Here is a 14,867-nt window from a genome sequence, read left to right as displayed (position 1 = left end):
CCGTCAGTCCACTTCAACAGTAGGCAGCTCATAGCACTGAGGGCCTTGGTCCCTCCCCAGTTCTGTGTTGCCTTGGCAGGCTGTGGCCTCAGTGTGTGACAGCATTGCAGTGTTGATGGCCACAGGACCACCCTCCTCATTGCTTCCCAAAGCCCCAAACAGCACACTATGAATAAAGTAGAGAGTTAAGTCTCTGTTTGGGGCTAAAAATTTAATTGGGCACCTAGATTTGACCTGGAGACTTGGGCTCTTTACATATTATAATACAGCTCCCAAAGATGAAAGATAGAGTCTCAAGCAATCAAAAAGAAACAAACACATAGGAATGGCCTAATTCACCTGATGACAGGATTCACAGTAAACATATAGACCAGAAGTAAGTGCCATGAGATTTTCATAGAGCTGAAAGTAAAACCTGCCAATCAAAAATACAGAACACAGCAAAACTATCCTTTACAGACAAAGGAAATATAAAGAAATTATAAGAGGGGCCTCCCAAAAATAATTACCATATGATATAGCAATCCATGGCTGAGCATATATCCAAAGGAAATAAAATCAGGATGAAGAGATATCTATATACCAATGCTTATGGTAGTACTACCGACAGTAGCTAAGAAATGGAATTAAGTGCTTAAGACCTTGGGTGTAAGGTGGGGAGGGAATCTACATTTGTGTGAATCCTAACTGTCCATCAACTGATAAATGGATAAATAAAATGAAGTAAATTTACACAATGCAATACTGTGTAGGACAAAAAAAAAAGAATGAAATCCTTTTATTTACTACAGCATGCATTGACCTGGAGATCATTATGTTTTGTGAAATAACTCTGGCAAAGAAAGAAGAGTGCCTTATAAACACACTATATGTCAAATCTAAAAGAGTTGACCATATCGAATTTGAGACTGGAATTGTGATAACCACAGGCTGGAAAGTATAGAGGATGGAAATAGAAGGCTACAGATTGATAAATGAATAAGAGTTTTTGCTTAGATAGGAGCAAGAAGTTCTGATGCACCACTGCACAGGAGGGTGACTATAGAAAAAATAATAAACTACATTTCAAAAAGCCATAAAAAAGCATTTGGAAGTTTTCAACAAAAATAAATAAAGTGTGAGGAAACAAAGATAACACAATGTATACATACACAAGCACATCTATTTACCCATTGAAATGTATACTATTTGTGTTTTTAGGTATTAGTTCAAATAAATTTAAGGGAACAAAACGAAAATGAGAAGAAATGTGGGGGAAGATTATATAGTTTACATCTGATGGGTTCAATGATACAAGAAAAGTACATTGGGAGGTAAATTTGAAAACAATGGGAACAAGGAGACAAACCAAATTTTTTGAAGACGGAGAAAGCTTACAGTATCTGGTGGATGGCAACACAAGGGTGACAAAGAGCACATAAGGATTATCTGAGCGGTGCTTAAGAATCTAGTGTAAGGTGGGGAGGGAATCTGTTTACATTTGTGTGAACCCTGTACACATTAGCTGTACAAAGTGAGAAAAATGATTTGCAAATGTGACCCACAGTTGTGGCATTGAGGTCAGAATAGGTGAAGAAAAGTTCCCATGAATGACACATTTTTGAGAAAATCAAAACATTCTCAAGGAAGCAATGTGTTTATGTAGCAAAAGATCAGACGAGGGAAAACCTGACTGTAATTTTCAATTTGCTCCAAGGATAATGATTCATGTACTTCAATATAATTCTGCAGATGGAATTTTTCTTTCTTTTTCTACCCAGGTCTCATAAATTTTTCCTATAACTTGAAACTTTATGTCCTCACTAGATGTGAACCTTCACAAAGATAAGAATATTATTTCCCTGAAATATACATATCCAGAACCCAAAAAAAAAACCAAAAATGTTTCTAGAACATACCAAGTTTTGGTATGTTTTGAATAAGAAAACATAGAAGGAGACTCTCAAAATAGCCTTTATATATATATTTCCTACATTAGGATTATGAAGGAAGTTTAGATTGTGTCTTCTTTGAAGACCTCTCTGCCTCGTTTTTATCCTTTTCCAGTCAGAGGCATTTTTAACCCTACGGGGCCTCCAGTGGCCACTCTCTTTTTCCCTGCTGTGCCTTGATGGGCAGGTCATAATGCCACCTCTGGCTTTCAAAGTGACTGGGAAGCCCAATGGTACAAGGAACGTTTGGTCTTTGAGGAAGATACTTGAAATTTATGGATTTCTGCCTGGCCAGATACAATGACTGATGGAGACATTCCCATGTACTCTGTTTAGTGTGATGCAGTTCTGTGCCCTAAACAGAATAGTAGGATTGTGGAGTGATAGACGAGGAGATCGGTGGGTACAGAAATGAGGCTTATGGACTCAACATTGAATATTATATTCAAACTTTATGTTTCAAAAAAACCTCAGTTAGTAGATTTGCTTCATGTTATGTCTCAAAATTCAAAAGAAGAAGCTTCTGATATAAATGCTATTTAAAACTCAGAGGGATTATGAATTGCTGTGTCACATCAGTTACAACCCACTTGAATCAATCTGTGAAATATGGTATATTAATAACTATGTAATGTTTTGAACAACCAACAATAAAATATTATAAAAAAAAACTCAGAGGGAGAAATGCATGTCAATTCTTTCAAGAGACTTGAAAAATGACCATTGTGGGTAAATTCTACCAATTTAGACCTCTTAAATAATGTTCAAGCCTTCATATAGGTTTTCCTCGTGATTCAAGAAGAAGGTCTATTCTGAATAAATAATTGATAATTATGTGTTCATACTCCAGTGGCCCAAATGAATCAACTTCAACATTCAGACCTCTGGGATTTTGTGACTATAGATTGTTCAGACTGAATAATAGGTTCCATATGGCATATTAATTTTTGTTTTGTTTGTTTTGTTTTTTTCCGGGGGTACTGGAGAATAAACTCAGGGGTGCTTAAACATTGAGCCACATTCCCAGCCCTTTTTGATATTTTATTTAAAGACAGTGTCTCACTAAGTTACTTAGAGTGTCACTGTTCTGAGGCTGGCTTTGAATTTATGATCCTCCTGCCTCAGTCTCCTGAGTAGCATGTGCCACTGCACCCTGCACACATTAGTTTTATTTGAACATATATTTTGTATAAGCAAGAAAGGTGCACAGAAAAGTAGACAATAAAATGGTGGTACTATTTACCTCAACCATCTGGTAATGCAGATGAGTAAGGGAAATCATTTTTTTATCTCCAAATCCCTTTATACTATCAACATATTACCAAAACTGGTATGTATTTTTGCAAATAGAAGTAATGAGGATTTCTAAATCACTATGATATAAGAAATGCCTACTTAGCTGAAGAACTATGTAGACAATAAAAATACCTACATCTGGAATCAATGGATCTGGATTTACAGAAGAATGTATACCTGCTCCTGAACCACACTTTGACTATTCTATTTATATTTATATTTATATTTTATATTTTATATATTTTATATATTTATATTATATATATTTTGACTATTCTATTTATATTTTATATATTAAATGCAACAGAGTAATTCAACCCCTAAGAATAACAAGTGGGGATCATCTCTGTGTAGATGGTAGCTGACTCTAATTTGTACATCAAGTATTTTTAAAAATAAAATGATTCAAGAATTCTGGATGTATTAGTTCATTAAAAATGCCTAGAAAATTATAAACAATTAATATAGTTTTAAAGATGAATTAAAATACTGTTGAGTTTGCAACAATACTGCCCTCTGAACACTTCAGGGTCTGTTCAGCAAAATGACAGATGCTCAGTTAATCGTTTGAGTACATGTACTGAATGAGTTTTGCTCTTCATCCCCTCAGACTACAGTTGGATTAGGTCTCTCTGACCTGTGAAGAGTAGAAGAGTAAAGGTGAAATCTGAATTGAATGCTCTATTTCTTTATTTGAAATGTTTCCATTTTCATTAATGAAAATTATGCAAAAATTCTTTACAAAGTTTTGATATTCCAATAGAAATATCAATATTTTCTTAGTCCAGTGCCTAAGAAAAACATTCCCATATAGTATTTCAACTGAATGACACTATAATCAGATATTCCTCTGAATTCTCTTAGATAGAACTCAAAATTAATGTTATTCTACCTTTATTGAGACATTCTATATCTTGGGAGCTAGAAATATATCATATACAATAAAAAAACAAGAAAATCAAAAAGAGGTAGTGTTTCTGCAGACAAATTTGTGTATCTAATTGATCCAGAACTATAATCAGTCATGCACAACTCGTGGTGGTGGTGGTGTTAACCCCTAGTGTGGAGATGTAACTGAGTGGAAACCAGAATCTACACAGAAAAAGATCTGGCTGCATCCACAGGCAGAGACTATAGTGATGGTTTCTGTTCTGGAGACTGATCTTTATTGTTCCTGTCACTGGACACCAATATTGATAGCTGATTTTTATGATGCCCTGCAGAAGTCTCATGCTTTTTAAAACATAACATCCTAAAGTAGAGTGATTTCATTTTGAAATTCTGTACTTTTATTGTGACTTTCTAATTAAGGTAGATTGTCATCACTCCTCTGTAATAATATATAATAATAATATAAAATAATGATATAAATAATGTAATAATAATATAAAATAAAATGATATAAAATAAAATGACCTTGTAGTCACAAGGTCACAAATCCACACTTGATATTAATACATCAGTTTCAGAGAGAAATGAAAGTATTCTAATTATAATGCTTTAAGTAAAAATTTTAATAAAATTGATTAATGCTTTCATGTTTGTTCCATTTTGAAGATCTACTTTGGAAAAATAAACACTGATCATATTATTCTCTTCAGCAAGATTTCTCTGCAGAATTTCTTCACCACATAAACTTACTATTACATAACTTTTCCATACTTGTGGTGGGATGCCTGCCCAAAGGTCTAAACCTACACTTGAAACCCCTTCTTGATCAGCTTTGATAAAGATCTAATGGCTTCTTCCATCTCTACTTATTAATAACAAAATAATCCCTCAAAACAAAATAAAACAAAAAGGCAAAAAAATGCTCAAATCTCTTGATAAATTCTTTTTTTAACTTCTTATCATTCTTCTAAATTCCCTGTCTTCATTAATAGGAAATATGATGTAAAGAACCCTGATTATTTTAGTCAAGATAACCTGGATTCATCTCATTCTCACAGTATTTACTGGACTCTTTCCTCATGCCTAAATGGGAAATAAATATAAATGTTCAATTTTTTAATACATATTGAATTTTTTCACTCATTAACAAATGTTAACTTAGTTGGAATTTTTTAATGAATAAAGTTTTTGAGAAGAAAATAGTGAAAATTAAGCCTAGTCTTTTTCTACTTAATTTCAAATTCAGTGGGTAGATATGGCTCTTATAAAAATGGAGGTAGAAGAGAGAGATATATAAACAAACACATAGGTATCTTTTTAATATGAAGGATAATATGTTCATACAGAAGAAAATAAAAACACACATATTACAACCACACAAACACACATATATATATGATATATATGTTATATATAGATACATATAAAGATAGATAGATAGATAGATCTTTATTTATTGAGTCAATCATTCAGAACTGACCCTTTAAATTTCTCCTCATAAATTTGTGTTCACACACTTGCTCACGGAATTTATATTTTGGTACCAACTATTGAACACCTTCACCACACCCTGGGGGAAAAGAAAGCTCTTAAGCATTGCCTGTGACATGTAGCTCCCAGTTCCAAGACAAGGTACTCATTTTGTTACTTACTTTCTTCCACAGGATTTGTGCGTTTGGATGGAGGAGGTGGACCCTGCTCTGGGCGAGTGGAAGTGAATTCTGGAGAGGGATGGATTCCAGTATCTGATGGGAATTTCACCTTCCCCATGGCCCAGGTCATCTGTGCAGAGCTGGGGTGTGGCAAGGCTGCACCTGTCTTAGGGAACCTGCCCTTCAGAGAGGACAGTGAACAGGTCTGGGCTGAAGAGTTCCAGTGTAAAGGACAGGAGCCTGAGCTCTGGTTCTGCCCCAGAGTGCCCTGTCCTGGAGGAAGGTGTCCCCACAGAGGGGCTGTGCAAATTGTCTGCTCAGGTGAGACTCACAACAGGATGTTAACCTCCCTATGCACTCTGTGGGGCGTAAGAAAAATGTGGGATGTAGCTAAAACCCTGTCTTCTACCAGGATATACAGAAGTCAGGCTCATGAAAAATGGCAGCTCTCAGTGTGAGGGTCAAGTGGAGATGAAGACCTCTGGAGGCTGGAGAACACTCTGTGCCTCCCACTGGAATATGGCCAATGCCAATGTTGTTTGCCGTCAGCTGGGCTGTGGAGTCGCCATCTCCACCCCAAAGGGAGCATACTCTGTGGAAGGAGGAGATGAGATCTGGAGAGACCGATTCCACTGCTCAGGGTCTGAGTCCTTCCTGTGGCATTGCCCTGTGACTGCCCTGGGTGTTCCTGCCTGTGCCCATGGAAACACAGCCTCTGTGGTCTGCTCAGGTAAGAGAGGGCAGGGCTAACTGGTACTTGAGTGACATGGCTCTAAGAGCAGACAGTGTGGAGAGCTGAGTTCAAAAATGAGACATTCTGTGGTAAAATAGGATTCTTCTCAATTATCATTCATCTTTCTGGCCCTGTCAAGTGGTATTAAAAGCAATGTTTTTAAGTAAGCCTTTTTATTTATTCAAATTCATGGACAACAATGTATAACAATGAACAACAGCTCTGTCAGGTTCCTCATCCTGGACAGAGAACATTAGAATCTCCCAGAAGTAACCTGCACATCCCTGCAATCACTGTGCCCTCCTCCCTGCAAAGAAGACCACCATAACTTCTGCTGCCAAAGAAAAATTTTGTCAGCTTTTGACTTTTATGTAAAGTCATGCCACATCTTTTTGACTACTTTGAATCCACATTGCACTTAGAATTCACTCATTTTGTGTTTGTAGCAGAGCTTCATTTCTTTTTATTGCTGTTTTCTACTGAATGACCACATGACCATGTATTAATACATTCAAGTGATATTGAGATTTGATGCTTGTTGACTTCTCAAATAATGATCCTATCTATTATCATGACAATAGCTTTTGGTCAAATATGTATGTATTTGTATATGGTTTTTAACTCTTGTCCTTTTACTTTCACTCTCTTTAATATGGTCTTCTTTCAAATGTCAAGTATTGTTCTTAATGAAGCACAGCTTATCAACATTTTTGTACACTAAATAAAACTTTTCTACCATAAGATCATAAAGATATTTGCTAAGGGTGTGTTATACATGTTTAATTACTTTTCTTTTTCATGTAATTGTTATAGTTTATGGTTGATATTGTAAGGGTGTGTATGATGTGAAGAAATTGGCTCCAGCCTTTATTTAAAGGAGAGTACATTAATGGCAGGAATAAGGATCTGGCAGGTGGAGTCTTTCTTCATGGTGGCTTGCAATTAACAGGTTGATTGGAATCTTGGCAAGCCCCACCCATCTCTGAGAGGTTATGTGGCTATGTGGCTCCAGCAAGTCACCCCACCTCCTGTGCTGTGTGGAACCTATGGCAAATCTAGGTAGGAATTCTCATGTATTGGGCAGTCTTAGTATCAGGAGTGCCACTGAGAGTTCCCAGACTTTCCTACCCACTTGCTTCCATGCCAATTGGGGTCATGCACATTTCATGGGTGAATTCTGAGATTCAAACATAATGGATGAGTTGAAATAAGTCTACAAAATATGAATGAATGAATTCTACAAAATGAATACTGGATAGAGATTACTTGATTCAGTTCTTGCAATCTTGTTTCAAAGGCATATGTAAGGAAGCCTGCAATCATAGCAATTTATGAAAAAAGTATCAGAGAGACTGAACAGAGAATATGGGAGCATGAAGCTATACTCTAATAAACTTTCCAAGCAATTGGGTAATGCAGTCTTGTTATATTAATTAAACTGTATTTCCTTATTAAGAAGTTGAATGTTTCTACCACAGTTATTGTACTCATGCCATGCATAAAGTTGAATGACATGAGGCATGGTAGGTGCTGTAGAAATATGTGCATTGAGTAAGAGAAAATTCATATTTAAGTTAAGAACTAAAGAAGGAGTAAAGGTCCAATGCAGGAAGAAGCAGAGCATTTGGTCAGGGTAAATACTGAGGTGGGAGGAGCATAGTGACCTTGATAAATCCCATCATGAGCAGAGCAGGAGAAGGGTGGGAAAGAGATGCATGATTAGTATATAGAGCTAGAGGCCTCTCCAAAGAAAAAGTATAAGAAGAGCTGGAGGCCTCTCCAAAGCATGGGCCCAATAAAAATCCTGTTTAAAAACTGTTATTCTTCTCATCTGACATATCATGGAGGAATGCTTTGAGATGAGGAACCCTGACTACCCTTATTTTCACCGTGAATTTATCTCCTCACAGTCCCAGAGGTCTTGGTTGATACTACCTCCTTTGAGCCTTTATCCATATGCTACTGCAAACTAATATGCCCACTTCATTCCTCTCCCAGAAAACATTCCATGGGGCCTGGAGGAAATGAGAGCCTAACATCTTCTAAATTCTTAATAACTGTAATGTCCTCTTCAGTTTTATGTTCTCACAAAAATCTGGCTGTCCTCTGAAAACAATGATTTCCTTATTATTTGAAGGTTCTGCATTTTCCTTTCAACGTATGTTTCTTTTCTTTTTCTGGCCAAATCATTGAATATTTCTATTTTCAACAATTTATTTTCTTTTAATCCATGTTCAGCTATTTGAAATTTGCCCCATGTAAGTTGGTGCCTCTCTCCAGTCTGGTCACTCCCCCTCATCCAGGAAGGCTGCAGTACCAGCCTCACCAGGCTCCTCTGTCTCCTGTTCCTGGTGCTGCCAGCATCCTTGAACACAACTGAAATAACATCCTGGCCTCTCCATTAATGACTTTCGCCCTCTGAAGCACTCCTTCACACCCCATCTCCTTTTATGGCCACACTATTGACCATCACTAACTGTCCAGCTTGAGATCTTGATTGCATTGTCTATTTCCCTAACTATTGCCTCTTCTCCTTATGGCATATATTCTTGGTGCTTCTTTTCCAGACAATTCATCCTCATGCAAACTCCAAATGTTTTCCCTTTTCAGTTTCCCAGTTTCCCACTCTTCTCGTGGTTGTACATGTTCTTCTTACCCTGATTAGACAACATGATGTCCCATTATTATCCTCCTCCTTCAAGTACACTGAACTCCCTGGTTTCTCTCAAAGACAAGAATAATATTACCTCTCAGTTAATACTATCATGGGATTAATTCACTGATTAGGTTGAGACTCTCATAACCCAGTCATTTCTCTTCTAAAACTTCTTGCATTGTCTCATCAGAAGCTTTTGGGGGACACCTCACATCCAAACCATAACGTCCACCAAGTCTTGAGCAGAGCTAGGTCATGGCTATGTTAAGGTACAAACTCAATCAAGTGCTGAAGGTGTAGCTCAGTGGCAAAGCACATCCAACATGTTTGAGGCTCTTGGTTTAATCACCATCATACCTCAGAAAGAAGAAATGAATAATAGCAGTATTTAACACGTAAACATAAATCAGCTATATAAATACAGTAATAATCAAACACACTAATAACAACTAAAAAGCAGTAAATAGATAAAGGAAGAATAAATATAGAATGAACAAAAATATAAATTAATAAAAGGAAAATTAATTTAAAAAGAAAGATTGCAGAAAAATACAAAGAGAAAAGGGGAAATAAAAACTAAGAAGAAAATTCTTTTATTTAAAAAAGATGAGAAAGAGAAAAATCCATTTAAGGAATTTTTAAAATGCACTAAATACATAATAGTAAGGAAAATATAAAACTTTATAAATTGAAAAAGAAAAAAATTACTTAAAATTCCTTCCATACAAAATACTTGCATGCAGAGAACTCTTTCCTGCTCATTTAACATTTAAATCCACCAGATATGTGGGGTTAGTAGACTAAAAATGAAACCAGTTGCTGTTCCTTTGAGTTCCCATCAAAGTGAGCTAGAATTTAGTTTCAAATGCTGGCTGTACTTTGCTCCTCATTTCCTGCCATGGAGGTAAATGGAATATTGATGGGTCAGGCCATAATCATATTGGAGGGGTTCTGTTTGCAAACATGGGGACATAGCAAAAGTCAAAGGCATCACAAGCCCTTCCTTCAGTAGTTTGTGGACCCAACTGGTAGGCACACACTACGCCAAAGACCTCAGGCCCATGGGGGCATGCCCAGTGCCTAGTCATGGCGAATCCCTGGAATGCCTGTAAAAAGTGGTGTAAGCAATCAAACCACTGAGCTCCACCTTAGAGGCGGACATAGAAATGGAGTGAATCACAAAATGTGGTCTCTGAGCTATCAGACGTGGCCTCCATGTGCAACTGTATAAGACTGGAATCACTCCTCTTCACATAGAGATGAACCACGTATCAATTAGACCTCAAGTCCCTTCTGTGCCACTATCTCAGTGTGTTTCTGTCAGTCACTTCCTGAGACTGAGGTGGTCACTCTTCCACCCTGTCACTGTGGAAGAATCACCCAGAGATACTGAAGTATGATTAATCCAAATTTTATAATCCCAGCACAGTTTAGCCCCTACAATGTGTCCCTTCTCAAGATGGCTCCCACTTATAGCACTCTGAGAACTTGCTGAGCAATATGATCAATTCCTTCTCTAAGGCTTCCTTGTTCTGCAAGAGAAGTCCTTCTCAGAACAACTCCCCAAACTTGATCTTAAGCTTGTAAGAATCATGTGTGTCTCCCACAGATAAGATAGATGGAGTTGAAGTTGTAAATTGCCTTGTACTTTTCTCTGGCAAAGCCTTGTAATGCTTCTCCATATCATTCACATTTCTCATCATTTCTTACTGGTTCCCAGTGTTCTTCCTATTTCTCTTCTCAGAATACAGTTTCCCCTGTGTTCCCTGCATCTTTTTCCTTACAGAGTCACAAAGGTACTTCTATTCTGCTATTTGCCTCCTCATCAAGAACTCCTGACAGGAAGTCCAAGAACAGACTAGATATATTTGGGGGGGAAGTAACATTCTAGGATTCCTGGTGGCATTTGGGCAATGTCACTACCTGACATCACCTATTTGGGGAGGTTGCCCAACCTACAAATTAATTTTCCATGTTTGAACTATGAAGCCTAGACTCATTAGTGAAATATATTGCATTAACTCTGATTTGTCTTATGATCCATTCATTTTTCAGTCTTAATGTCTATCTAATTGCATTTTTTTCCTGGATTCATGGCTGTCAACGGAAACACCTGATGATCTTACCCCATTTCCTACTCCATCCCATGTGCTCTCATCCTTCCAAATCTCAGGCCATGGGTACTCAAGTGTATGTATTTTATGAGGAAATCAATTCAGATACTGGCCTATTATACTAAATCTTAGAAATCATTAAGAAAATACACTTTTAGCTACTCCATTTCTCCAATTGTTTTGTCACATCATATGCAGAAATCTACCAATAACAAGTTTTATTCTAATAAGATCTACATAATAACTCCTACCTAAGACTACTCACTTGATTACATTGTATTTTATTCCATTTCTTAATTTTTCACAATTAATTCTCCAACATGTTATGGTAGAAACTGAGACCTAGCTGCTGCCCTAGTATAATGGATGATCCATATCTTACACAGCAACCTCTTCATTCTGAAAGTAATTCTGCAAACTGCTTGGTGGGGGAGAGAGTACCACATGACAAGAGAACCCCTCTCACTCTCTTTGTAAATACAACCATTGACATGATTCTTTCTCCTCAGAGACTCCACAGCTCCGCCTGGTGGACGGGGGCAGTCGTTGTGCAGGCAGAGTGGAGATTCTTCACCAGCATTCCTGGGGCACTGTCTGTCACAATAGCTGGGACCTGAATGATGCGAATGTGGTGTGCAGACAAATGAACTGTGGAGTGGCCTTGAATGCCTTGCTCTATGCACAATTTGGAGAGGGATCAGGGCCCATCTGGCTGACAGACATGGCTTGCACAGGGGAGGAGGACTCCTTGTGGAATTGCCCTGCCCTGGTCTGGGAAAAGAACAACTGCGGGCACTCTAAAGATGCAGGAGTCATCTGCTCAGGTATGGTCAGTGCATTCTCCACTACCTAAGAGAATGGAAATAGTGTCTGATCCCTAGGGGAACAGGAGATGAATTGTCCAGAGAGGACTAAGAGGACATTGCCTCAATCAGTGGAATCAAGGATAGCAGTGAACGATGGGTTTCATTTATAAAATGAAATTTCATGAGTTTCATTTTGTCTTGTAAATCTCTAGTAGTGTCATTTTACTGCTCACCACTATTGTATGATAAGATATTTTTTGTAGAGTATTTCAACTTAAAATCAATCTGCATAATTTTGTTTCTCTAATTTTCTATTTTTAAGATTAGCACACAAGTTAGCATACACACTCTGTTTGTAGTGATTTTCAAAGAACAAACAATAATGAGGCTTTACTTTCCTCAGTTGAATTGAGTGTTTGTAATGTAGAGTCAGAGATATTTTTGCACTGAGTTAGTAGGTATATAGGCACAGGGATTAAACACATCACAAGGGAATTTATGGGCTACTGGAAAGTTGCAATTCTTAGTTCATTGGTAGGAAGGGCCAGAGAACTGTGAGTGAAATGCTGTGAGTCACAATCCTTCCATCAGTACTACAGTAGATTCTCTCTACATTTCTGTTTAAAGCAATTTCTGTATAAACTCATATTGGGAGGTAAATTTAACACTGTGCTCCCAGATCAATGTTGAAAGCAATAAAATATTAATGCATGTTTATTATGGTAAGAGATTATGTAGTTTAGGACTCAGATCAAGATGGTTATTAAGTGATCTCCCACAAATACACCACATAAACAGTTTTTCGCACACAAACAACTTGATAGGAGAAAATTAACCCAGTGTATGAAAAGAAAAGAAACAAGGTAAGTGCCTGCTTTTATGAGATAAATATAAAAAGGAGTACTGAAGGAGAAGGGAAAATAGGAGTTGCCCTTTCCCATAATCCAAGCAGCCCAGTATGAAGGAAGATGCATCCTTCTTGGGGAATGGAATGGTAATATCCAGGCCTTAGATGTGTAACTCAGGACTAGAAAGGTGCCCAGTAGAGCCTAACAAGCCTCATCCTCATGCCAGTAAACTAAGACTGAGACTCTGGAACTATGTTTAATTAGACAACAGAGAGACTGTCTCCACCAATGCTCCCCCAACCTATCTTAACAACAACAAAAAATCAAGTCTCCACTTGCTAAGAAGCAAGATGCAAAAGCAGAAATAGGATTTTGTCTTAGATCACAATGCCAGGCCCACCATGGTGATATTCAGCACTCAGTAGGAATTAGAGACCTCAAAGGTGTCACAGAACTCATAGAGCAAGAGCTGTGTGCTGGTGGGACAGACTCAAGAAGAACCCGTGGTTGGTTGCAAGAATCTTGGTCCGTCAGTCCACTTCAAGAGTAGGCAGCTCAGCATTGAGGGCCTTGGTCCCTCCCCAGTTCTGTGTTGCCTTGGCAGGCTGTGGCCTCAGTGTGTGACAGCATTGCAGTGTTGGTGGCCACAGGACCACCCTCCTCAGTGCTTCCCAAATTCTCAGGTAGCACACTATGGAAAGAGTTAAGTCTCTGCTTGGGGGTTGGGCACCCAGATTTGACCTGGAGACTTGGGCTCTTTACATATTATAATAAGCTCTCAAAGATGAAAGATAAAGAATCTCAAGCAATCAAAAGAAATAAACAACACATATGGGGGTCCTAACTTATCTGACAGTGAACTTCTCAACAGAAAATATGTAGATGAGAAGTGAGTGCCATGAAATTTTCATAGCACCAAGGGAAAAATCTGCCAATCAAAAATACAGAACATGGCAAATCTGTCCTTTACAGAGAAATACAAAGACATCATCAGATAACTCCATAAAAAGTTAACATATAATGTAGCAATTCACCGCTGAGCATATATCCAAAGGAAATGAAATTAGGATGTTGAAAAGACATCTGTACTCCCATGTTTATGGCAGTGCTACTGACAGTAGCTAGGAAAGGGAAACAATGTAAGTGTCCATCAACTAATACATGGATACAATGAAGTACATTTACATAATGGAATACTGTTCATCCAAAAAAAGTGAAAAATTAAAAGGAATAAAATATTTTATTTGCTGCAGCATGCATGATCTGAAGATCATTAGGTTAAGTGAAATTAGGTAAAGACGGACAAGGGTCTTTTAATCTCACTATACATTGAATCTGAAAGAGTTGACCTCATAAAAGTTCAGAACATTAGAATAGAATTGTGATTACCATAAACTGGAATGCATAGGGGTTAGAAATGGAAAGCTTTAGATTGATCAATTAGTAATAGCCTTTACTTAGATAGGAAGAAGAAGTTCTGGTGCACCATTGCACAGTAGGAAGACTATAGATAACAGTAATGAACTTTTTTTCAAAAAGCCAAAAGAGAACATATTAGAAATATATACATCAAGAGATCTATTTACTCTATTAATAGGTATACTATTTATGTTTGGGCATCAATTAAAATAAATTTAATTTAAATGAAAAAAAGGAAAAAATGCTACAGGTGAAAAGATATGGGGGAAGGTTATATAGTTTCTATGCAATGGATTCAATAATATAAGAGAAATGCATTGAAAGGTACATTTGATAAGAATGAGGATAATGGAAGAAATAAAACTTTTAAGGGAGACAGAGGAAGTTTAAAGTGTCTGGGTAATGGCATTGGAGGGTTGAAAATATTACATAAGGATTATCTGAGTAGCACAGAAGACAGTGGTATATTGACTCCGTGTAATCTGTGTAAATTCTGTACACCCTTGCTGTGTCAAAAAAAG

At 37.4% G+C, this 14,867-nt stretch overlaps 1 protein-coding gene across 1 annotated transcript in view; it reads left to right on the top strand.

Moving 5' to 3' along the window:
- LOC308658147 (antigen WC1.1-like) overlaps positions 1-14,867 on the top strand; it is a gene marked incomplete at both ends in the record, with an annotated part of 116,544 nt that overhangs the window by 23,123 nt on the left and 78,554 nt on the right. Inside the window, 3 exons of the mRNA XM_081310774.1 lie at positions 5,783-6,091; positions 6,183-6,500; positions 11,783-12,097. Of these exons, the coding sequence (XP_081166900.1) occupies positions 5,783-6,091; positions 6,183-6,500; positions 11,783-12,097 (942 nt within the window). The remainder of the gene's footprint in view (positions 1-5,782; positions 6,092-6,182; positions 6,501-11,782; positions 12,098-14,867) is intronic.

This window comes from Spermophilus citellus (genome assembly GCF_964194105.1).
Source record: "Spermophilus citellus genome assembly, chromosome: 10".
Lineage (NCBI taxonomy): Eukaryota > Metazoa > Chordata > Mammalia > Rodentia > Sciuridae > Spermophilus > Spermophilus citellus.
Note: the sequence above shows the minus strand (reverse complement) of the source record. Positions and strands in the feature narration are given on the sequence as shown.